The 26,048-nt window shown below is 33.5% G+C and overlaps 3 protein-coding genes across 3 annotated transcripts; 2 read left to right on the forward strand and 1 right to left on the reverse strand.

Moving 5' to 3' along the window:
• The first annotated feature begins 826 nt into the window (after window positions 1-826).
• On the forward strand, window positions 827-8,481 carry LOC108338988 (uncharacterized). The gene is made up of 13 exons (XM_017576101.2): window positions 827-1,145; window positions 1,238-1,335; window positions 1,435-1,517; window positions 1,635-1,761; window positions 2,468-2,528; window positions 2,923-3,020; window positions 3,120-3,204; window positions 3,383-3,506; window positions 5,259-5,360; window positions 5,509-5,573; window positions 7,833-7,914; window positions 8,026-8,105; window positions 8,195-8,481. The coding sequence occupies exons 1-13, from the start codon at window positions 916-918 to the stop codon at window positions 8,250-8,252; spliced, it is 1,293 nt and encodes a 430-aa protein (XP_017431590.1). The 5' UTR covers window positions 827-915; the 3' UTR covers window positions 8,253-8,481.
• A 415-nt stretch (window positions 8,482-8,896) lies between these two features.
• LOC108340428 (TPR repeat-containing thioredoxin TTL1) lies at window positions 8,897-17,822 on the reverse strand. Its single transcript, XM_017577816.2, has 11 exons — window positions 15,751-17,822; window positions 15,271-15,510; window positions 14,548-14,677; window positions 13,098-13,250; window positions 12,708-12,952; window positions 12,497-12,566; window positions 11,577-11,783; window positions 11,142-11,356; window positions 10,580-10,658; window positions 10,368-10,505; window positions 8,897-9,671 (listed from the first exon to the last, which is right to left on the reverse strand). Exons 1-11 carry the CDS (start codon window positions 17,562-17,564, stop codon window positions 9,477-9,479), a joined length of 3,486 nt encoding a protein of 1,161 aa, XP_017433305.1. The 5' UTR covers window positions 17,565-17,822; the 3' UTR covers window positions 8,897-9,476.
• Window positions 17,823-23,081: 5,259 nt separating this feature from the next.
• Window positions 23,082-25,499, forward strand: LOC108339826 (glucan endo-1,3-beta-glucosidase). The gene is made up of 2 exons (XM_017577043.2): window positions 23,082-23,238; window positions 24,391-25,499. Exons 1-2 carry the CDS (start codon window positions 23,178-23,180, stop codon window positions 25,326-25,328), a joined length of 999 nt encoding a protein of 332 aa, XP_017432532.1. The 5' UTR covers window positions 23,082-23,177; the 3' UTR covers window positions 25,329-25,499.
• Window positions 25,500-26,048: the final 549 nt, after the last annotated feature.

The raw sequence follows: 26,048 nt of genomic DNA on the forward strand, positions 1-26,048 counted from the left end.
AATTATTAAATATCTTCCAATGATATTTAAGCTTCTATTAAAGCTTCCAATATTCTACATAGTTTATTATTGATTTTAGTATTTTTAGAGAGTAAAGTGAGATTTGAATTGTTTTTATTATCAGCTCTAAAATTTTATATGGATTTAATTATATAATCCTTTTTTTATAATGTCAGAGAGTTGTCAATAAATTAAATTTGAATGCTAATACCTGAAGAGATTTTTCATGTAAATGCTCTGTTAAAATGAACTTAAATAGATAAAAGTACTCTTTTTTTCTTTATAATAAAATTTATCTTTTAGTTTTTGCACTTACAAATTTTCCTTTAATCTTTATACATGTTGTTTTTAGTCCTTTAAGTTCCTTCGATTTTAAATAGCAGAAACTACAATATATTAAAATAGTATATATATAAAAGTAAAAAATTAAAATAATATCTATAGAGATTAAATACTTGGAGCTGAATCTCCATTTGTTTTTGCAAATACGATTAAGATCAGTTATATAAAAGACACAACTTGTGTTGGTCTGGTCGCGCTCTAATACCGGCAAGGATTATTATCTGTGCAAGATAGAGTTTCTATTTTTTTTTCTTTCAAGAAATCAAATATTTATACTAGTTTCTTATGTATTTCTTCTTCTTAAATTAAAAATTATATACATTTGATTAAAAAAAGTGACTTTTGATGCTTGATAAAATTAACATGCGCTCGGCGTTGTTGCTTACACATTCCCTTTTTAGAACCGTGTCGAATTCATTAAATATTAAATTAGATATTATAAAATATGACTTGTGGCGTCGATTTTGCCAAGTATAGAACATTTCTTAATGACCCCAAGGATAACGTGTGTTACGATAACGAATGTACACTACTGCGAAGTGTGCATAGAGAAAGAAGAGAAAACTGAATTCCATGCCGCCACTTTCATTAACTCTGAATTTGAAATGGACGCCGTTGAATTTGAAGGCCACCACCACCACCGCCACCTCCACCAACAAAGTCACCGAAGTGCCGCTGCCGGAGAAAATCCGCAACTCGAGAATTCTCGTCCTCGGTGGAACAGGTCGCGTCGGAGGATCCACCGCCATTGCGCTCTCAAACTTCTGTCCCAACCTTCAAATCCTCGTCGCCGGTCGAAACAGGTCAGTCACGGTTCCCGTGCGTCACACGCACCGCCGCTAAATCGTGTTAGCCTGTAGTTCTAATTCGTGTGTTTGCATGGCACGTGTGGCAGGGAGAAAGGTGAGGCTCTCACCGCTAAACTTGGAGGAAATGCAGAGTTTGCTCGTATTGATATCGACGACGTGAATTCACTGGAAACTGCGTTGAAGAGTAAATTGTTCTCGCTCGCTACCGATTCCCGTTCAGTGTCTTGAGAGCTATAAATTGAAATCGATTTTGAATGTTGTAATTGTAAATGAATCTGTGCAGGTGTAGATCTCGTAATTCATGCTGCTGGTCCCTTCCAACGTGCAGAAAGGTGTACCGTGCTTGAAGCTGCAATAAATACTAAGGTAGCTTCTATTTGCTATCATAGTTTCTGAATTGTTATGTTCAGAGTTCTGTGCTGCTGTTCGTGCATCTTAGCGTATAGACATTTAAAAAATTTAGCTGTATGTTTCTTGCCGCAGACTGCGTATATTGATGTTTGTGATGACACGAGCTACGCATGGCGTGCAAAATCCTTGATGAAAAGGGCGTTGGATGCAAATGTTCCGGCCATAACAACTACAGGAATATACCCTGGAGTTAGCAATGGTGCTTACCTACCTGTCAGCAGTGTTGTTATGTTTCCAAATCAGGACCAGAAAATAATATGAAAATTGTTCATCACCAATTTATATTAAACTAACGTGGTTAGCACTTGATTATCGAAAGTAAACACTTCTATAAGAGAAAATTAGAAGAAAAAAGTAAACGAGTTTCTTCTTAAATTTAAATTAGCTTAAATATGAGTTAAAATTAATAATTTTGAAAAATTATGAGTGTTTCTGTTACGAAACTAATTATTGTATGAACTAATTTTGGCTTATGCTGAAGCTTGTTTATTTTTTTCCCTATTATTTTAGATGGAGAAGTTTATTCAAAGATGCCCACAAATTGCTGATTTTAGTTTCATTTTTATTTGTACTCAACTGTGTGAGATAAAATATGCATTTGCAACTTTGCTTGACCAATTCATGCTAATTATATGGCGTGGCTCCATCCGTAACTATTGGTTTCTCCAGTGGGTTCATGAGTAAAAAAAAAGTTGAGTAAAGGTTAATTTTAACTTATGAGGGAAGAGGTTTTATCTAAATTGAGTATATGTTGCTATACATGCAAGATAGAGAGTGCATGCAGATTGACAGCAATATTCTTTGTTAATTATATTGGCGTTGGGGGTAGATCGTGATTTATGGTAAATGACAATCTTGTTTCCTCTGCTGTATTTTGGTTGCTAACACTTCCTATAATTGTACAGTCATGGCAGCAGAGCTAGTCCGTGCAGCAAATGAAAGTAAAGATAAGCCAGAGAGGCTGAGGTTGGTGGATCTTCTTATATAGTTCTAAATTTATGATTTATTATTTTAAAGGCAAAGTATTTTGGTTGATATGTGAATTCTCATCATATGTTGAATTCCTTGATATGTTATGCCTAGACATGTCAGATAATTGATAATGAAATGAAACATACTGCGCATCAAATACATCCTTAAAGTCGTATGTTATCAAATTATTTACATTCTGGTATGTAGGGAATAAGTTCTTTTACTAATTTAGTGCATATTTTCTCCTATTATCTGCTGAGGTGTAATAAGCACAGCCTGAAATATGGCAAAAATAAAGAATCCAAAAATGGCAAGAAGAATATTCTTGTTTGTTTATTTTTTGAGCTTCATGTTGATTCAGCACTTATAAGGTTCTATGTCAACTCAGATTCTACTACTACACAGCTGGAACTGGTGGTGCTGGTCCAACCATATTGGCTACAAGCTTCTTGCTGTTGGGAGAGGAAGTAGTTGCGTATAACAAAGGTTGTTCTCTAAAGAACTTGATCTAGTTGCTTATTTTATCTAGATTAAATTACCATTTTGTTTGTAGGATTAAATGATGATGCTGGAATGTTCAACTAGGAGAGAAGATCAGAATGAAGCCATATAGTGCAATGCTCAACATTGACTTTGGAAAAGGAATTGGCAAACGAGATGTTTATCTATTGTAAGTTTGATGATATATAAAAAGCATTGGAACTCAGAATACCCACTGTAGGAAACGAAAGTCATACTGTTTCATGATCAGTCCTATATGATAGATTGTCTACAACAAATTGATTTATTACCCCTATATATTTGCTTTCTTCAGAAATTAGGATTCCACCTCAATACATGGTTTTCAGGAATTTACCGGAGGTTAGCAGTGCTCATGAGATTTTAGGAGTGCCAACTGTAAGTGCTCGATTTGGAACAGCGCCATTTTTCTGGAATTGGGGAATGGAAGCTATGACAACACTTCTTCCTTCGGTATGCTCTTGATTGACTTGGACTGACATAGTTGTAGATAAGTCTAATTGATAACAATATGCATGAACAAGTTCTGTGCATGTAATATTGAAAATATACGTTACTACCTCTATAATGAAATGGAACTGGAAATTGTGATGCCTCAGTTAAGAAGTATTTCCTTTAAACTTATTGTGAGCCCGGAATGTCCTGAAGCCTAATGTTATGATGCAAACAAGGAGGATAACAACGACAATAGTTAGTTTTGTAGGTTATTTGACCATTATACTAACCTTGGTTGATACTTAGAAGCTTTGGTTCAATTTATATGCGCTTCAATCAGCTACATCCTTTGGTAATGCACTATGTAATTTTTGAGCCTATGCTATGTAATTGTTCTTTTAAGTTATTTCATTTTAAAAAGTTGAATTTGTGCAATCTAAATTCTTTGACAATGAAATCTAGGGAACCATAGTTTGAAATGTCAATTTGCAAAACTGGAACTCAGTTGCTATTTCAACTTATATTATCATGGAAATAAACCATTTACATTATATTTATAGTCTACTTTCACGGTCGTATCTGTTTATTTTGATAATATTATGTTAATAGCAATGAAGTTCATGTAGTTACACGGAATAGAGCTGTATAAACTTGATCAACCTGTTATTTTTTCTTTCGACACTGAACTATAATTTTGTTTCAAAAAGCATATTTCGAAACAATGTGATAGTTATTTGAACTGAATCCGTATTATTTACTCTATGAGTTTCAATATCAATGAGATAGCGGTCCAGAAAAAGTGTGTTAACTGCAAACTCACGAAAAGAAAAGATAGAGGTGAAAAAAGAAGAGACACTGCAGGATCTTCGAGTGTTCTGCAAGAAAAAGTGTCCCAACCTTTTCCTGTACTTTTTTCTCTTTCATCTATTCCCACCATCAGGTTGTTACAATCCACCCTCACTGTGCTCTAATCACACTGCCACACTAGTCACAACAACTTCTATCCAATTCTGTCATTCCCCTTCCTTGATACTCTGCACCTTAGTGCAAGATGTTCTATCAAAATGCGATTGGGATAATTATATACCAGATTTCCTTTTCCTAAAATTAATAAATCTGAAGTTATTTTTATTTGGTTTATTGTGTGTAGGAAACTGTTGAACTTTCGCTTTGATGTTTGTTAAAAGCCATAATCCGCCAACGTGATGTTTGATTATTTTTGACTTTCTTTGCTTTAAAGCAAGAGGGAGGAACTTTTTAAATTTTATTTCGTTTGATTAAAAAATTTAGAGGGCTAAAATCCCTCCTCTCTAATTTTTGCCTCCCTTGAATAGTAAGTGGGGGGATTTGAACAGTGTAATAAATTGTCCCAACAAATTATTTCATCTTTTATATTCACCATTACTACATGAATAAAAAAAAAGTTCCCCATTACTACTTAATGGTATTTATACGGCCTAACTCTAAATTATCCATATTTTCCCTCAATCAAACAAAATCACATTTGGCAGTCATCCTTTCCCTTTTCCTGAACCAAACGAAATAAGAAGACCTCTATTTCTCTCCTCTCCCCTCCCTTCACCACTATTAAAATCGCTCTGCGCCCCATCTCTAATTTGAACCAAGAGCTACGAAAAAACATAATAGCAAGCTGTGGAAACATAAAAACAAAAATAGGAAGAGGTATGTAACGAGAAAATAAAACATGAAAATCGAAATGAAGATTATGTTGTTGATTAATCTGATAGTGACGTGTGATTAAACATGCAGGAATTTCTGAGAGACAGAAATAAAGTACAAAGCTTGGTTCAGTTGTTTGATCCTTTTGTAAGAGCATTGGATGGGATTGCTGGAGAACGCGTATCAATGAGGGTGAGGGGAATGCAAAGGGTTAACCTATTACCCGTTTAACCATCTTTTTCTTCAATAAATTACGTAGTTGTTTGTTATAATTTATATTATTAGTAAACTGCGAATATAAACTACTAATTTACTTTACCCCTTCCCTCCCAATGGACAGGTTGATTTGGAGTGCGCAAGTGGACGCCATACTGTTGGTATATTCAGTCACAGGAGACTTTCGGTGTAAGTTTTCCTTTTCTCTAATTTTTTTGGGAAACTTTGTGCAAAGTTTTAACCATGCTTACATTAAGCTAGTTTCTGTTACTTTTTTTTTTTTTTTGTATTATGTCAATATATTTAACGGATGATTTTTGAAATATTTCTGCTACAAGCTTTTTATGACTTTTGCTTTTCCTATATAGGTGAAGTATATAATATCTAACCTACACCTTCATTAAAAAGAACATAATGCAAGAAAAACAGGTTTTACAATGTCAAGAAGGAAGAATTGTGTTTAACAGTTTTTAATTTCATCAATAGAGTCTTAGAAAATTTTCTTTGAAACATTTTATTAAAGTATTAAAATAAAGAAATCAAGTTCACTTATTATCCAAGAAAATACAAAGAACACAAAATAAAAAAATGATAAAGAAAAAAGGACAGGAAATTTTATATTGCTCTCAGTGAGATTGTCATATTATCAATGGAGTTTTCTTTTTTTTTTTTCTATACTTTTTCTTTCCATTTTATACGTCCAGAGTGGAGAAAGGGTTCATGTGAAAACTCCGGATACTTTAAGTGTTTGGTCATCACCAAAACATCACCAAAACATCAATCCCTATAATTGTAAAAGAAAATCTTCAAGAACCTTGATCAAAACGAAAGTCATGAAAACAAAATATAATATCAAATAATTGTATTTTTGTAATTGCTGTTTTAATTATCAATATCTATTACTATTATAAAGGAGAATAAAATGGTATTGAAACCCACATTTGGTTTTCACAATATTTTGGACTTATTCACCCTCCATTATTGTAAATCACCCACTATTGTTGTATTTTGACTTTTTATTTCAGTTATTTCTCTCTAACTAAACTACTCAAAAGGTAAAATATAACTGCTTATAAACTCACTTGACCAGGCAATAGTGTTTTTCTTTTCTCTGGTCCTTTAAACTCATTTACTTATGACTCCTTTAGATGAGTTTTTCCATAAATTTTTATAGAGAGAAAAATAACAACAAAAAATACAAAACCAATTTTTCAGTAATTTAAAATTAACTTATACACAACTTCAACAAATTAAATAAAAAATATATTCTACAAGTTAGTTTATGCATAAACTAAGTTAATTTATAAAAAAATTAGTTTTTATCATTTTTTCTTATTTTTCTCTTAGTGAAAAAATTCACCCAAGCGTGTCCTTACGCTACCCATGCGAGGAGGTTGTAGCTTGAGATATAATGGGTACTCTGTATTATATTTTTATTTTGAAAACTTTTATGAACTACTCAGCAGGTTGGATAAATAAATATTCTTTTTTCTAAACGTGCGACAGTACTTGTGCTCTATTTGTTAGGGTGACATGTTAAACAAAGATACCAGTGAACACCTTCATTTTGACATTTATTGAGAAAGAAAAAAAAAAGTGATATGATGAGAAAAGAAAACAAGTGTTAATGAGATATTCAGAGTAAAGTTGGTGGACATCTATACTCTAAAGGGCATCAAGTGAGGGAGAAATAACAAAAAGGATCAGTGGACACTTCCACTTTAAATGACACCTATTGAGAGCACAAAAAAACAATAGGAGAATTTGAATGATACTTGATATGATGTGATAGAGATATAAAAAGAAATTATGGAAATTAATGTATTTAGAGTGAAGACATGTCCACTAGTAAAGTAATTACTTATTAAAAGATCTTCGGTCTGGCCATGGTAGAACCTATAAATATGAAAGTATGCTTATGTTTGGAAAAACTTCTGTATAAATATTTATAGGAAACAAGATATTGAATTTCTCTTCTAAGTTGAGTCATGTCCTTAATTTTTACAGAAGTTCTTATCTTGCTTTTTTTTTCAAAAGATAAGGTACTCATTGGTTTAGCTAATGGAAAAAATTGAACTTAGCTTATGGAAAAAGTTTATCTAAACATGACTCTAAACCCAATGTTTTTTCTTACATGATTCACTCAACCATATCTTTTATTCGAATTAATACTAATTGATATACTGTAATCTAATCATGAAAACGTATGGTCGTTGATTTTGTTAATTACTACCTTGGAAATCAGACTGAGGCTAACATGGACCAGTGCTTTAGATGCATTTGGGTGTCAAGAATAATTTCTGATTGGATGCCTATTTAACTCTTGGTCTATCCGATTTCTGCAATGTTACCGCATGAACAACTGTCAAGTAGATTCTAATCTCATAAAACCCGGAATTTAGTTTCTTTTTATTGGTAATGACGAATGCCACTGTGCACGTTTTTCAGATCTGTTGGAATTTCCACGGCTGCTTTTGCACTTGCAATTCTTGAAGGAAGCGCTCAGCCAGGAGTCTGGTTTCCTGAAGAGGTATGTGTGTCCACTTCTCAATTTCATTTTATTCTTTGCAATCTAAAAGGAAACATAGGACATTTCTTTTGCAAACAAATATATGACAATTTCATCCAATTCTACAAGCAGCCTCAAGGAATTCCTATTGAAGCAAGAGAAGTTCTTCTCGAGCGTGCTAGCCAGGGAACTTTTAACTTTGTAATGAACAGGTACGGTTTCTAATATTAGTGCCCGTGTTCTGTATTATTGGTGAATTTGGATTGTTAACAATTTTTTTCGGTTTCTGAAACATAAACAGGTCACCATGGATGGTTGAAACAAATCCAAAGGAGCTCGGGTTAGGAATATACTTATAAGTCTGCCCGTACCACCGCAAAATTGAAATTTAGTAAAATTCATTTTAATGTACTGCAAAGCTGTAAGTGTATTGTTCTCGGACATCGTTCATTTTCATGCATGTACGAGATTAGTTGACAGATGTCCATAAGAATAATGCACAAAATGCTTATCTGTTTGGATTTGTGAAATGAAAAATGACCTTCGGTAAGAAAAGAAAAATGAATTTTGTTATGTGATTTTACTTTACCAGTCGTTATCCATGACTAGGATGTTACTTCTAAAATTCCCCCCTTTTTCTTTTAAATAGGGCACCAAAGGAACGACGATGTGTGTTCTTTACAACTCAATAATAAACAAGAAACTCGAGGAGAAAATACGGAACCATAAGTATTACCTAAAGCTCATCAATTATTCAATTAAGGTTTACTTATTCATATTATGAGTGACCTCAATTTCTTTTGAAACTAGTATAAAACAGTATACATATTTAACATTTATTATGATGTAAATTTGTTCAATAACAAAACTATACATACTATGATTTCGGACCACTTTATAGTATAACTTTTTTTTCTTTTAAAAAAAACATTGGTTTAATTAATTGATTGATTAAATGTACTTTACATGATATTGAAGTTTTACACGTGATTCTAATCCCAGCCTTAACCGTAATATTTCCCATTCATTGGTAGGATTCCTAACAAATGCTAAGTGGACCTAGGTATGAACTTTTTCTACACAAGCCCAACTGGGTGGTAATTACAATAGCTGTGGTGGTATGATTAAATTTCGTCTGTACATCTCTATCAATTTGTGTCGGTAAAATTTACATGTCTAAAAAATACCTTGCCCGACCATAATGCAAAATTTTCAAGCTTCAGGTGCTGGTTTCAGCAGCCAAACTGCGAAGACAACTCTCAGGATGCAACCGTCGTGTCTTTTTCCAAATGGAAAATTCTACCTCCCAAAGCAACCAGTAGCTTTAACCAGCAAATGAGCCAAGCTTTTCCAACTGCTACGTCATCAGTTGCAGAATTTTGTATCTCTTTAACCTCACATCTCCTAACTCGAAGGATTAACCCACGAAACAGCTCGTTCAATGCATCAAAACTCAGCATAATGCGTTAATTCAGAAGGCCAAATGCGGCGGATAACTTAAAAGGCACCATCTAACTAGGCCACATTTAAATAGTCAAACAGCAACCCAAATCCTCGCGGTATTAAATTCCATGAAAACTTTCTTATTTCCTGCTTGATCGGCCAGGTTCAGGGCCTCGAGTAGATGAATAACCATAAGATTTATAAGCCTCCCTCCACTGTCTTCTGCTGCTTTGTTCAAACGGGTAATACTGGGCATCCACATTGTTTCTACCAATAGGTCCATAGCGTTTCTTTAGGGAATTCCTCATTTCTTCTTCTGCGTCATAACGGGCCCGCTACATAAAATGGAATAATGACCAAATGAATACGTAGCATAATACTCTTAAAGCTTACAACATTTAAACGACTTCCCATAATCATGGGAGTTTTTCTACATTACAGGGGGAAATGCATACTTACAAACACTGCAAGATGTAATAAAACTACAAGAAAATTCAAGTTCTGCTGCTTTCCGTAATGATTCCATAGTACATGTAGAAGCAAATCGGACTTTATTCTAACTTTTCTTTTACTAGGGTCACAGATTTACTCATCTATCGCTGTTATTGATGCACGTTTATTTGATAGTTTCACATCTTTAGTATATTATTCCATTATTATAACAAGATATCAAACTACCTTTTTCTATTTTCATCCAGCATCGCGTTGCAAAGAAAGGAAACGCATGAAAATTTATACTATTGGTCATTTGCTGCAATACTGGTAAAAAATGATTTTTATCTAAGGAAACAAACTCACCAAATTCCTTTATGCTAGGTATCAGCTACTGGTCATTAGTAGCTGTTACCTACCTTGTTTTAAGGAACAGAAACTTCTCATATGACATGCCAAGTGTCAAAAACAAATCCTAGTACCAGTAGATGGAATTGGCTGTGAGGATTAATTGACACAATTCCGCAAAAAACCAACCTTCTAACTATGCATAGAGCAAGCCTCTCAGCAAGATAATTAGTTGAAAATATATAAAATACCTTGGCAGGATCTGACAGGACAGCATATGCCTCCCCAATTATTTTGAAAAGCCTATCAGCATCTCTGTGTACTTCTTCAGCAATTACCTTCCAAATCTGATCATCTCCGTTGTCACTTTTGGTCAAAGACTGGCCAGCCTACACAAGATAAAATGTCAAAAGATTGATTACAAATTAGTATGAGCACCAGATAAAGTGGACAATTAAACAACCTTGTCCGGGTGGTGTCTAAGTGCAGCTTTCCGATAGGCCTTCTTGATTTCAGATATCGAAACAGAAGGTTCAACTCCCCTGCCATCATAATGTCAGTTAGCTAATATCCTTAAACGAATGATAATGTTTCCCTACATTAGCAACAAATAATGTTTTAGCTGGCATTAGGTTTTCTTTGTCACAGATGAAAAACAACTAGACAAAGAATGGTGTCAATTATAAACAGAAGTTTTATTCACTACGAAATTTGAATTTTAAACTGGGCCAATCATTTTTCTACTCTACTAATTAAAAGACAAGTAGACCAATATGCTCATCACTTGAAATATTACTGTGTGTGGAACTTTTCATACCAAATGGAATTTTCAACTATAAAAAGGCACAGCATAATATTTTATGTATTTCGTCCCCATAAAAAGAACTATATTTCTCACAGCTTTGACTAGAAAAGCATGCAAAAGTGGAAGTGATGGTGCCCAAAAGGAAGGCAATTTAGACTACTAGAAAAATGGGGTTAATTAATATAGTATCAATGATAAGAAAAAGAAGTTTGATTATTACAAAATGAGGTACATATCGAGAGGGATCTCCTTTCTGGCTTCCTCTTCCACTTCAGAAAGACGAACACGATTTTGTCTCAAATCATTAGATATTCCAAGCTGATTGGCATTGTCCTCCAACCCCTTATTGAGAAGACAGACAAGCCTCCTCAGATCACTGGCTGCTTGGGCATAATCTCTGATCATCTCATACAAAGTTGCACGTCTAGAAAGTGCCTGCAAGAATATGAAAACATTTTTCTCATACTTATCATATAAATTTAAATCCTTAATAAACAACTCCCTGAATAACAATTAAAAATAGATATATTTGAAGATGCAACACATTAAGCTAAGACTGCTACTCTCTGATAGATTTAAACACAGTTATAACATCTAAAAAAAACAATTATAACATGTCAAAAGAACAAATGAAGTAACGGTTAAGGAGAGAAACCTTCAAATAATTTCCATCAAGTGCTATAGATAGACTGCAATCTGCAATAGCATCAGTTATTTGACCTAAAGCTTTATAGGCAGCTGCACGATTGCAGTAACAGACAGCTGCAAATGGACGAGACTCCACATTACATGACAAAGCAGATGTATAGTGTTCAACGGCTTCTGCATGCCTTCCAGCTTGAAATGCTGCATTCCCTGCAGTCTACATATAAATAGATTTACACCAATCCTAATCAAAAGCAATTCTCATGTTACAGGAAAAGGACGGAAAAACAAAATGAATTAAACTAACAAAACCATCCTCGAATATGACGTGAATGTGGCACTTCAATTGTTTTCTTCGTGATAGAATAGTTGTACTTGAGAAGAGCATAGAAACACAAATGAAGATGACAAACTATCAATTTAAAGACAATTAGGTTAGTGTTAGTGTATGATGGGTGGTCAGATTGGTTTGCAGAAGGTGTTGATATACTTGGTTGTGTCAATCCAAAATCCAAAGTTTACGAACATAATATCTGTGGCTGTGTGCTTTACAAAAAGGTAAAAAATCTGAAATAGAAAAGTTTCAGTGCTTCCCTCAAAACCTAAAAATACAAAAAACAAAATGAGCTTGAGCAGAATGACAGTCACCTAGAGCAATAGCAAGCACAATCAGTATGTTTGATGCAATAAATGCTTCTAGGTAAATGAATTTATGCTGCTAATAAAAATTCATTTTAAAAGTCAGTTGAGAACTCAATATAAAGACATACTAGAACAAAAATAATATACTCAAGTAAAATAGCCAAAATCCCAAGACAAAAATAGAAAAGTATACTTTGAAACAGTTTATATGTAAGGAATCGAGATATTTAACAGACAATAAGGAATATAAAAATCATCATAAAGATATAATGAAACACATGAGCTAACCTTATGATGCAAGGCCTCACGTATGAGAGCAGCTAGTGGTATGAGTGAATCCAAAACCTTACGTCCATTCCTGCAGGGAGATGATTTAAGGTGATGAAATAAAGGACCATAGCTATCAAATATTCACATTTTTATTTTCCCCTTTTCTTTTCAGTTTACATTTGAGGAGGGGCAGAGAAGGGTGAATGAGTCAGTGGCTAGTAATACATACTTGTTTACGGCAGACATCTTTTCCTGTTGTTGCTCTAGCAAAGAAAGACCCTCTTCAAATTTTCCTAGGTGAAAGTAGGCTTTAAGCATCATTGAACAGCGCCAAATTCTGAAGTAGAAACCTTCTGAGAGTTGTGAATTATCCAGATCTGTGACTTCACAAGCAGCATCCGATGGACAGGCATTCTTCTCTGCAGAATCAAGGGTCTTGTCACATAGCTGAATCACCTCGTCATATCTACAAAGCTGATACGTGTGGCAAAAGTTATCCAACACAGACATAACTGGTACAAATTGTTGCACAAATCGATTCAAGACAAATTTTGAGAGTCATAAAATCATAACCTAAGCTTAGTGAAATTCCATCTTATTATAAGAAAGAGTCACTAACCGTTAGCAGCACCTCTGCTTTCATTTCAAGCAATTTTTCAGAGTATGAACTTATCATTAGCGCCTCATCAACATGTTCTAGTGCTCTCTCTGCATCAGTTGATGTTCGTCTTAGCAAAAGCTGAGCTGAATGATTGATGACATCTGAAACTTTCTGTCATATGCATTAAAAACACTAATCAGTTTGAAAGTGAGGGACCAACATTCACATCAGACACAAAAGTATAAATTAAAAAATATTGAAATCTGGTTATGGTGAATAGAGAAGGAAATACCAAAAATGTTTAGAAAAGGTAATACATTTTTGGTCAGTACATGAAAAGGTTTGTCAACAAGTTCCTTGAAATGACCCCACAGTTTCACAAATTATAACATTGTTAGCAAATCTGACCTGTCCAATGAATTTCTGGCAGGGCCTTTGGACGTGTGATAAATCTTTACATATTTTTGCATTTCAATCCCAATACATAAAACTTTTTTTCATTTTGTTCCCCTCAAGAAAGAATCTTTTAAATTAGTCCCCACACATGCCTAAACATAATGTGAAGGCAAAAATAAGTACCAAGCAATAAAACAGAAACAATCCATTACAAATTACAATCAAGGTTACTAAACTTAAGAGCCTACATAAACTTGTGGAAAGTCTGTAAACTCAACTTTTAGACTAATAAGAGTCTATTTCATGCAAAAATTCAACAAAGATAAATAAATTTTATGATACCAATTCCACGTTCATGAGTCGGTGATAAAATTGAAGTCAGTCCCAAAATAAAAATAAAACTGAAGCCATAAAATGAATACAAAGTCCGTATTAAATTGAAGGTACAAAATAAAAACAAAATCAAAGACCCCAAATTGTAAACGGTACCCTAAATAAATTAAGCCACGAAAATGGTTCTTAAAAGCAAGCCCCAAATTGAGAAACCTCTTCAAACAAAGAAGCTGAACTGAAGAAGGAGGAGGATGAGGAGACGAGACACGAGTCCGAATGTGACAGCAAGGCAACACTGAGGCATGGTGACGTCAAGATGAGATGACACGATGCCTCAATGAGAGCAGAATGTGAGTTATAGGAATTATTGGGATGGGAGGTAGATGGTGGAGGAGTAGGAAGACACCATTCGGCGTGAAAGATGTAGGATATGTGTGATATGTAGACTAATCTAATGGTTAAATAATACTGGGTCAGCGTAGACCACATTTAAAGGTGGTCCACTGTAGCATTCACCTACATGTATATATACAAACACTGGAAACTGATAAAATGCACTTTAAACCCTTGAAAGATTTACTGTAGAAGGGTAATGATAAATTCTATGTAAAACAAGTTCAGTCTAACATGCTCCTAATTTTAACTCATTGCATGTGCAGCTTGTAGCTAATTAAAAATCATTAACCAAAAGGAAGAGCCTAATATATCAACTTATGTCAAAAATATATTATTATCAAACCTGTGCCTTTTGTAAGCCATCAGAGGCTTCCACAGCAATTTTCCGATCAACACAAATATCAGTTCCCGATTGCAAGCATCTTTTAAAATTCTGTGATGCACCTTCAACTTCCCCCAGAGCAAGGTAACAACTAAAACAAGAATGAAAACAAAAGAACTTTAGGTATGCAATCATCAATCACGATACATGAAACTTTAGACACGAGGCACGAGTATGCATGATGCTACACACTAAAATGTATTTCCTGGTATGCATTCCTGTTATTGATTAAATGTATTTCCAAATTTTTAAATAGCAACCAGGCATTAGATGCTAATTACTAAGGGCTGCATGGTTTTGAGAAACATTTTCTATTTTCAGTTCTAATTACAGAAATGCCACCACCATGATTTAACTTGTTTCCTGTTTTCAATCATTTGTATAGGAATCGTGAAAACATTTTTTTATTGTTTAAAAACAGGAAACAAAATGAAAAAGTATGACATTTTGTAATTAAAAGTGAAAGCAGAAAAAAAAAATCTAACCAAATGACCCTTAATGTTTTCGCACACTTTCATTTGGTTCTGTCGTTTGATCCATTCCTGTTTACATCATGAATCATTACACACAACTTCCCACTAGTATTACATCTACTAAGGTTGACTCATCCTGCATGAAACTGAAGATTCATACAACTTAAATCATTGTGTACAAAGGGAGCCTGAAGAAACAGTGGAAACTTACTTTGCAGCTCTAAGTTGCACCTTGAGAAAATTTGGATCAATCTCATCAGCCTTCTTACAATCTTCTAGTGCATCTCTCATCCTACCAAGAGACATGTGTGTGGCAGCAAGGTTGCTGTAACATAGCAGCAAAGCCCTGAGACAGTTACGAGACGCTTCTGCTTGAGATACACAACTAAGTCCTTGTTTGTAACAATTCTCAGCCGCAGAAAGATCCCCCTTTTTATAGGCTTGATTTCCTCTGATACAGAGCATATTCAGTATAGTGAATGATAGTTGCATTATTGGTAAATTATTATACCAAAATCATTTCAACGTTACTCAACAAAAATCCATTTGTGTGTTTGCAGTAAACATTGGTATATTGTACTCTATTTCAATTTCAGTTTACAAATCAGACGCAATTGTAAAAAGCCAAGCTTTACACAACAAGCATGTGACTGAAAAATTAGTAATGGAACTATCAAATATACATACTCACCTAAGCCTCCATTTTTCACAGGCTTCCTGAGCAGCAACGCTTGCAACAGAAATAGAAGCATAAGTCTCCTTTAACCCCTTCTCATTCTCGTCAGAATCACTTGTTTTGGGCTGAGGAGAGGATACCTTGGGTTTTAAACCTTGCTCTAATGCGAAAAGAGATGAAGTTCCAGAAAATGGAGTAAATGCCACGGTAGATGATGAATAAGGAACCTTTATGTTTGGTGAGTAGTTGTGAGAATCGAGACCAACATTTTTCTTTTTGTGATGTCTTTTAGGACTATATGATTGCGCATCAGCTGAAGAAGCAGCAGCAAACGTGAAAGCAGACTCACTCGCTTTGCTTGAACTCATAGCACTACCGACATGCAACATGCTATCACTATCGGCTTCGGTTTCTACTGATACACCAGCCGCGCCACTAGTTATGTCCACTTGATCACTGGCAGACTTAAAGCTTTTAGTTTCAACCCCAGAAATTGACTCATCCTTCGGGTCTTCAACACAACTATTTGCACGCATTTGATCCTCTGAAGTTTCCGGGTTTGTGTCTCTGAAGGCAACATCACCTTCATTTATATTCAAGCTCTCTGTTGCGGCAATTAGATCTTCGTCGATGGGATCAACAGATGATGTTGCCGAATCATTAACCACGAGGTTCTTATCAACACTACATAACTCCTCGGATGTCAAAGAACTTTCCCTAGACCTTTCGTTTTCAGCCAGTTTTTCCTGATATGGTGACACATCCATCGGTGAACCCTGTAGTTGGTCTTGGGAAACACTTTCCTTCGAAACAAAACCCTCTCCATGCCATCGCTGGGTTGTGCTGTAATGCTTCAGATTTTCCCTGCTTCTACTCATCCTCATTTTGCTACTCTTTTGCTTAAGTTTTCCCTCTTTGCCAACTTTTGGTGCAGGTGTTTTAAACTCAACAAAAGACGAGCCCGAACTATCTTGCTTACCAGTAAACACAAATCCCTCATTCTTGCTCACTCCAACAGGCTGAAATAACATAGAAGACGAAGCCGACGAAGCCGACGCAGCACTTTGTGACACTCCACTATCTTCAGAAATAACTTGAGCACCACCAACACTACCACCTCTTCGGTCAGTTGCCTCCGCAAGAGGATCGCACAAATTCGGTTCAGCACAATCTTCCTTCTCCTTAACTAGGTTTAACTTCTCCAATTTCTCCAACAAATCCGCTCCCATTTCACATTTTCCAAATGTAGTCACATTCTCCAAACTAGGTTTAGCATCAACTTTACTCTTGCGAATATTACTAGCAACAGAGTCATTCACATTCAGATTCTTCAATTGACATAAAACTTCATGAGTTGAGTTCTCAGTAGCAGCATTATTACCTCTTCCTTTATTAATGTTCAATTTCTTCCTCAGGTCATTCCGTAGGTCCGATTCGTTAAAACCTGTTCCACCTTCATTTACAACCTTCAACTTGTTCATCTGTTCAGAGACCGAGTTTTCGTCAACACGCGAAGAAGTATTAGCAGCGAACACGAACTCACCGTGGCGTGCGGCGTCGAAACCTTCGCCGATTTTGAGATTCCGGAATCGATCGCCGATTCCTGCAGCAAAGTCGGAGTTCACAAATGCGGCATTGGTGGCAGCACCGTTGCGAAATGGATTGAAAGCGGGGGCGTTGTTGGGCTTCCGAACCTTGTCGAATCTGGGCCGGGACAGGCCCGAAACGGAAGAGGTGCTACTGAACGTGAAACCTGAGGTTGAGGTCGTCGCGTTCGCGTTCGCTTTTGGATTCGAAAACCTATTATCACTGGCGTTGGGCGATTCCATTGGTTGGTTCGGTCGTTTTGGATTTTCGATAATCCAAATCAAGAACAAAGGAGGTGGCGCTGCCCTAGTGAGACGGAGCAAGTCGCCGGAGACGCGTCGGAATCATCGGAGTAGTGACTGAATCGACGATTCTTCTTCGTCGGGTTTCAGCAATCATTGGAACGCAACGCAACAATATGTCTACTCTAAATTCAAAATTAATCGCAGCTAATAATCAGTGAATTTTCTTTTTTCTTCCGATATCTTTTCTTTTTAAAAATACAAATATGAAAACGTGTGCTCTAATTTTATAAAGTTTTGTTGTGGACTTTTTGAGATGAAACAGAGAGAAATTGTACATTGATAATTGTACATTGTTGGCTTTTGAGTTAAATAGTAATTAAGGAGATTTGAGAGCATTTAAAATAAATTTTTTTATTATTTATTTTAGTGAATTTTGAGGTAAATGAGATAAAATTTTAAAATAAATTTTTTTAATCTATCACGTCGATAAAATTTTACACTATTTTTTATAAATTTTATTTTAAAATTCATTTTTATTTATCTCTAAATTCACTCAAATAAATAATAAAAAAAATTATATTATCTCTAAATCCTCTCAAATCCCCTCAGTTACTCTCCTCTAAATTCATTTAAGTAAACAAAATCTAAGAGTCTGTCTTTACACTTGTAACATCCATAAACCCTATTTTAATATCTTATTGGAAAAAAAATTATCTATACACACTATTAATATCTCAAGTAATTGAAATCTAAAACTTAATAGGAATATTTGACATTAATTTTTAAAAAGCAGTCTTATGTGAGCTAAGATTATAAATAAGGAAAATAATTACAATGATTACTTACAATAATTTTTAGTTTTGTTACATTATACACGTTTAAATATTTTATTTTATCGTATTATTTAATTTTATTCAATCATGACAAATTAGATGTTGTTCCAATAAAAAATCTGAATGTGTTTATGTAAAAATCTCTATCGACTTAAATTAAAATGAAGAACACTCAAACTAAAATATATCCGTTCATTAGTAATAGGAGTATCAGTTTTATTTATAAGCAAATAAGTTATAAATTATTTATTCTCCTAACAATAAGAGAGTATATAAGCCAAAAATAATAAAAAATAAATATTACATACATAATAATCACAGCATTTTACAAAGATAATAACCGCATTTTGAATACAATTACATAAAATTTATAAATTAAATATTGATTCATTTATTAAGGTCGATCGTGTTGGTCTTTAATTGGTATATATCAATTCGATCATTAAACGATGTATACAACAATAGTTATTTGAAAGTCAATTTACTTGACATGTCATTTTATCCTGCTTGCACGTAATCCTAAAATTATTCTTTATCGAGACAGAGTGGAAATGATCATGTTGAAGTCGGTCGTTCTCAAAATTCATATACAGTTTCATATTTTTATATTTAGGTAACATTTAAATATCCATGTATTCTTAAGAAAAATTATATTATTAAATTATTATAATTTTCTTTATTTTAAATTTGAATTACTTATTATAAAAAACTACATTGTATAGTAATTTGGAATATATCATTGTATTATTCATTATGACCTTAAATTATTATTATTAAACTCGTATACTAAACTCATTCTAAAATATTTCTTATTATACATCTATTTTATATTTTAATGCATTAATACATTTGTAGTTCCAATTAGTTTTTCAAAAGTCAAATTCAAACTAAAAAGAATTTCAACTTTGAAATTATTTGCTTCCTAGATCATCAATACCAATTAAAAGAATACCTTTTATTAATTTGATTATACATATCATTTTCAAAATCTTCTACTAAGTAATATTTCTCTATTTCTACAAAGTCGGTTCATCACAGTCTCTACTAGAGATTTATTCTACTGCTCTTTCAACTCCTTTCATCCTTTTACTTTCAAGTTTACTTTTGAAAATTTGAAACCTGACATTTTTTATTCGATTATTCCATTTATATATATTCTCTGATATATCTCATGTTTCTTTTGAAGACTTGGCATTTGCTATATTCTCAAAGTTAAACCCATCGACAATTAGATACAACACTTACAAAATTGTTTTGTCCTTCGCTTGTGATGTTTTAAGCACAGTAAACTATACATTTGACAGTTCTTCAATGCTTACCAGTTCTTAGTGTCCATCTTCAACTACTTCACATACTTGTTGGAAACCAAAGAAACCCTTTCATATGTGGACTCTTGTTGTCATAGTTTACGACTTTTGTTGACTTAGACACTAATGTATTATTTGCAAGGTTGATTATCTTATTCAAACTCTCTAGCTCACAAACACTTTTGTAACTCTCTATCTCTTTCTTAAGTACTCCAACACTACTAATTTGTTGACAACATGTCTTTTTATATAGCATTACTACTTATTATGTGACACTTTGAATGATACACACTATTTACCGATCATTCAACCACCCACATTAAACACAATTGCTACCAAAATATAATTAATGAACTTATAAAAAAATGGAGCATGATTTTTAAGATATATAATTTTTTAAAATGCTACCAAAAAATATAGATTTTTATAAGATTTCTGGGGCATGATTTATAGAATGGGTTCTTTTAGTGGAATTTTCAAAATAAGATTTCTATAATGCGTAAAACATATTTTAAAATAAGTTTTTCAAAATATAACTTTTGGAACAAAATTTTTAAAACAGATGAAATATATTTTGGAACAAGTCTTTTATAATTGAATTCTCAAAACAAACTTTACAAAGCTTTTTATAAAATAAAATTTACAGAACAAACGAAATAAGTTTTGGAAAGAATTCTTCGAAAATGAACTTTTTTCCGTAACGCATTTTCTATCTTCTTTTTCCTATGCGATGGTTATGATAATAGTGGCAGCAACCTCGGTGGTGGACGTAATGAAGGTGGGCATTTTAATCTTAACAGAGGGTGCATTTATTAATGATGAATGTGCAGGAAGCAAAACCTATTCTATTGGGCCTTTCAAAGGAAGCAAAACCTATTCTATTGGCCCTTTCAAACAAAGATACTAGGCTTGAGCTTAGTAGAAGTAGAGTGTTACTCCCTCTACCACCACACACTGCTCCCTATATCTCCCCATTCATTTTTTGTTCCAGTAAAATATTTAATTTGTGGTGGTTAAAACGTATTTACATTCACCAACATCCACTCACTCTATCAATGCACCCCCACACCCCAGCACTCCCACAGAAATCAATTTTTTTTTGCTTCTTCTCCCCTCTAACTTTGTTATTGTGGTGGTCGAAGGTGGTCTAGTGGTGGTGCCAAGAAAAAGGTTCGAGAATAGAGAGTTCGATACCCTTAAACGGATATGAGTACCCGTAGAACACTTAAACGGATATTGGAATCCGTTGATGGATATCAACTTTGTTGAAGGCTAAACAAATGTAAATATCTGTGGACGGATTTCAAGATCAATTTAAGTGTTTTACAGATACCCCATACTGGCTGTCGCCTTTCACGTTTATTTTCTTCTTCATTTAACACAGAACAAAGGCACATGACAACACCCAACACACACGTGTTTATAGAGAACCTTGACGAAAATGGAAAATTAGGGAAAGAGAAAGATGAAAAATCGAAAAAAAAGGAGGAGCAGAATAAGAGAGGAAGAGAGAAAGTAAGAGTGTGGGGTTGTGGTGTGCGACTAAGTGAATAAGAGAATAAAAAATTAGGATTTTAAAAGTTAAAAAATGTAAATAGTTAAAGTAAAAGTGGTATTTTTAGAATTAAAAAAAATAAAAAGGTATAAAGAACAGTGTGTGGTGGTGGAGGGAGTAACTCTCCTATATGAGTATTGTGGTTATTTGATCGGTGACGACTTCTTTTTGCGTATCCTTTTAAGCATGTCAAAGACACAATTAACCTACACATCTAGTTTCCCTGCCTCCGTTGTTTTTTTTGGGATAATGTGATATAAAATTTTGTTGGATTGTAGAATTCTAAAGTGCTTTTCTGATGGTAGTAGTAATTTCTAAATTATAATTTGGAATAGATTTTTAGATTTGAAAGTTATTTCTTTATATTATACTGAAAACCATTTCCAAAAGTTTATTATAAAAAATTAGTAATGATCTAGAAGTGACTTTTTTATTCAAAGAATGTTTGATATGTTGGGAAAGGAGAATATATACAAAACCTACGATCTCAACCATAATAACGCGAAGAGATTTGATATGTTGGGAAAGGAATCATTTGAAAATACACCATTTATATTTTTACCCTTTTCAAAACAAATTTAATCTTACTGTATAATACACAAGTGATTGATACATACAGTCAAGAAAGAAATGATGTAGCGGTATGTATAAAAGTCTTAGCAAAAGGCGGCAATGACACATTACGGGTCAATACATGATGATAATAATACAGGATAGGTAGTGCTATTTTAGCTGATTACATATACGGAAAATATAATTTTTTTAACAATTTCAAGTATACGTGTCATTTTATTTATTGAATTATATGTGTATTATGTCAATGGTCAACAAATTAAATTAAAATATCTTTTTCTTTACATATTGCAAACGCACAAAACCAATACCATACGAGTGAAGTTGTTTCAATGATATTTTAATACACATAAATTATTTTATTTATTTGATACAATTTTTTTATATATTTTTTTAAAAAATATAAAAATTTATTTTTTTATTTGATATAGTATGTCAAATGAATGTGTTTCGGTTGAATTGGTCTAATGGTCTGTCTTCCTTTCTTGTTCTGCTCTTTTTTAATCTTCAATCTTTTTTCAGAACGCGATCCACTCATAAGGAGGTCTATATTTTATTGGGATAGTCAAAGATGATTGTACGATCAGTTGTCTACTTATAAGGCTTGTGACAGCCACATCCATTGATTAACCGTGCAAGGTAATCAAACCCAATAATTAATCATTAATGCCACATATTTGTAGAGCGTAAGACAATCTGACCTATTAGTACCTGCTTAATAACAATCGATTATACTTCATACTGTAAAAATATAAGAAGATTCAACATTACATATATAAAAAATATACCCATAATGTTTTAAGTTAGATATAAAACTTAGGATGTATTTGGAATTCCAACAATAAATACACACAATTGTTTGGTAACATGATACAGTATAATGAATGCAAAGGAAAGGTCTTGAATGAAATTTGAGGATACAAGAAGAAGAAACAAAAACGAGTGACGTTTGAGGTTGATTTGTGGCTACGGAACGTTTGTTTCACGGATGACAAGGGACCTATTCTCGGAGATATTTACGTATGTTTCTTAAGAATGTTCAAAGCCATCGACGACTCAGCATAGTTAAACCTGTGTCTTAAGGAAATTAGATTGCATTCAAAGTGAATACATAGCACATTATTAATTATCGCTTTTGTTTTTCTATGGAGTGATTGACGGGAGCACGAAAAGTCTTGCATGTAGTGATCCAAGTTCTGCCGACTCTTCACCACTTTCCCTATATAAATAGTCTGTGATTGTGGAGCAAAATATTATACCTATCAGTTAGTGTTGAAGAGCTTAGTTTATACATAGTTTTTGTGAGTGTAATCGATTTATTAAGTTATATTTTTCAAGAGCCATGTCTCCCACATTGCTGCTGCTTCTTGCAGTATTATCTTCCATTGGAGTGCTACTTACTGGTTTATATTTCTTCTCTCTTTAATTCTCAATCATTCATATATACATATCTTCTCTTTTCATTAATTGACTCTCTTGTATGTGTTTGTTTCATAAGAGTCTCAAATTAACAATAATGATATTTATTTCAAATTGAACTATAGGAATCTAAATTTGAGTTAAGTTCTATCAGTAAATATAAAAAGTTAAACAATATAAAAAGAAAAATTTATAAATTTATAATCTTAAAGTTTTAAATTGGAGAATGATGTTAGTTTTTATATGTGAGTTAAAATTGTTTGATTGGTGTTGATTTTTTTTGTGATTATATTTTTCGAAATTAAAGTGTAAAATTAATATTGGTTTCGTTTGTGAGTTAGAATGATAATATTTTCTCTTTCATCCTACCTCCAAAGAGTAATAATAAAATAAAATACTTTTATATTTATTTGACAGGTTGTAAAATAATTGTGTTACCGTATTATTTTTTCCCTTCAAATACCCCTTACATCATAGAAAAATTATACTTTTGACACATACTTTTTTTATATTCATTTGACACTATTTTTTTTTACTTTTTACTTTTTTTTCTTGAAAAAAATATGTAAATTATTTTTTTATAATGATTTTACTCTTATAATGTGTCAAATGAATATAAAAATATGTTTTATATTATAACTTTTTTCTTTTATTTAATCTAAAAAAAATATTCTTTTACACATTTAAATTTTTTACATTCATTTAAAATTATCTTTATTTATTTTTTATTTTCTTTTTTCTCAAAAAAATACAAAAGATTTATACTTTTATAATCATTTTATCATCATGTTCTATGTCAAATGAGTAAAAGTGTGTCATAGTACTGTTATTTTTTAATCTAGCAATCTATGAACATTATTTTTCCAATATGTAAGTGACATACATATATGTTTAGATTAAGCAATGGCGGAGTAACAACCTTTATTTGACATATATTAGAAAGATAAAATGGTAATAAAAGATTAAATTTTTCTAGAAAAGAAAAGATAAAGAAAGATAGTATCAAATGTAAAAATTTGTGTGTCTGAATTTCTAATTTAAATTATGAGGTTGCAAATCAAGTGGTAATTTTTATCAAGTGCACTCCTTATGCATAGTTACTTAATTTGGTACAACATCAACGTGTGATGATGCAGGGGCAGAATCCATCGGCGTGTGTTACGGAGCAAACGGAAACGATCTACCAACAAGGCAGGAAGTGGTGGATCTCTACAAATCAAACGGAATAGGCAAAATCCGTTTATACTATCCAGATGAAGGTGCCCTTCAAGCCCTCAGAGGTTCAAACATAGAAGTGATACTCGGTGTTCCAAATGACCAACTTCAATCTGTCACCGACGCCGGAGGTGCCTCAGATTGGGTCAACAAGTACGTGAAAGCCTATGCCGGAGACGTCAAATTCAAGTACATTGCCGTCGGCAACGAAGTTCATCCTGCTGATGCTTTAGCAGGCTCAGTTCTTCCAGCACTTCAAAACATTCACAACGCAATTTCTTCAGCCAATTTGCAAGGCCAAATCAAAGCCTCCACCGCAATAGACACCACTCTACTGGGCAACTCCTACCCACCAAACGACGGCGTTTTCAGCGACGGTGCAAGTTCATACATAACTCCGATCGTGAACTTTTTAGCCGAAAACGGTGCCCCACTTCTTGCAAACGTGTACCCTTACTTCGCCTACGTCGACAACCAGCAAAGCATCGGTCTTGATTACGCCTTGTTTACCAAACAAGGCAACAACGAAGTTGGGTACCAAAACCTGTTTGATGCGTCGTTGGATTCTTTGTACGCAGCTCTTGAGAAAATAGGACAACCTAATGTTAAGATTGTCGTGTCTGAGAGTGGGTGGCCATCGGAAGGTGATGCTGGAGCCAGTGTTGAAAACGCTGGAACATATTACAGGAATTTGATTAATCATGTCAAGGGTGGCACCCCAAAGAGGCCCGATGGACCCATAGAGACTTATCTCTTTGCCATGTTTGATGAAAACCAGAAGAATGGTGCAGAAACTGAGAGACACTTTGGTCTCTTCAGGCCTGATAAATCACCCAAGTACCAAGTCAATTTCAATTGAAACAGCATCAGTTACTGATTGTGTTATCACAATAATCATCAGAATAAATCTGTCTAATAATAGTATAATAATAATATGCACCGACGATGTACGAGATATATATAAGTGCATGTCATGATGTTCCTAAACCTAATTATTAATAAATGTCTCAAAATTATGTTGATGTTTTAATTCCTTGTGGTTTTGTGACTTTTCTCTTTGCCATCAACGTCGGAAATAAACGAGAATGCGACAAAATGATGGTGACAGCGTTCGTCAACGGTTCCACCACCATTGAAAGTGTATGTTCTTGACTCCTTTGAATAAGCTTTACAACAAAAAGATAACTTTGAAAAGAAAAAAACAAATGTAATGTAATATAAAATTAATCAATATTTTATATTGATACTAAATGTTACATTTTATCATAAGTTTAATAGCTTAGAGTGTGACATTGAATAAAATTTAAAACCCTATAGTCTTCTTAAGAAATAACGTGACATGATCAATCACAGAAATTAAACTAAGATATATGTTGGACTCATTTACTTAAAAAAAGGGTTCTTGAATTTGAAATTTTTTACTATAAAATTAAATTTATATTTTTTTAAACCTGATTAGAACAAAGAACAAGTCTTACAAAGTTGGTTTCTACTAGTATCTTATTATCCAAATTGAAGATTTTTATCCCAAACTAGAACTTTGCAACTTTTTTCAAGTCTATAGAATTTGACTCAAACT

Source organism: Vigna angularis, chromosome 5 (genome assembly GCF_016808095.1).
Source record: "Vigna angularis cultivar LongXiaoDou No.4 chromosome 5, ASM1680809v1, whole genome shotgun sequence".
In the NCBI taxonomy this organism is placed as follows: domain Eukaryota; kingdom Viridiplantae; phylum Streptophyta; class Magnoliopsida; order Fabales; family Fabaceae; genus Vigna; species Vigna angularis.

Bases quoted from the DNA above. Each gene is read 5' to 3' on its own strand.
- LOC108340428 (XM_017577816.2), bottom strand. From the start codon at position 17,564: ATGGAATCGCCCAACGCCAGTGATAATAGGTTTTCGAATCCAAAAGCG. The intron at 14,678-15,270 runs GTAAGTTTCCAC...TTCTTGTTTTAG, and splicing joins GTGCAACTTAGAGCTGCAAA to TTGTTACCTTGCTCTGGGGG. The intron at 11,357-11,576 runs GTTTCTCTCCTT...ATATTCTTGCAG, and splicing joins TTGATGGAAATTATTTGAAG to GCACTTTCTAGACGTGCAAC.
- LOC108338988 (XM_017576101.2), top strand. From the start codon at position 916: ATGCCGCCACTTTCATTAACTCTGAATTTGAAATGGACGCCGTTGAAT. The intron at 1,762-2,467 runs GTGCTTACCTAC...ATAATTGTACAG, and splicing joins ATACCCTGGAGTTAGCAATG to TCATGGCAGCAGAGCTAGTC. The intron at 2,529-2,922 runs GTTGGTGGATCT...ATGTCAACTCAG, and splicing joins GATAAGCCAGAGAGGCTGAG to ATTCTACTACTACACAGCTG.
- LOC108339826 (XM_017577043.2), top strand. From the start codon at position 23,178: ATGTCTCCCACATTGCTGCTGCTTCTTGCAGTATTATCTTCCATTGGA. The intron at 23,239-24,390 runs GTTTATATTTCT...GTGATGATGCAG, and splicing joins CATTGGAGTGCTACTTACTG to GGGCAGAATCCATCGGCGTG.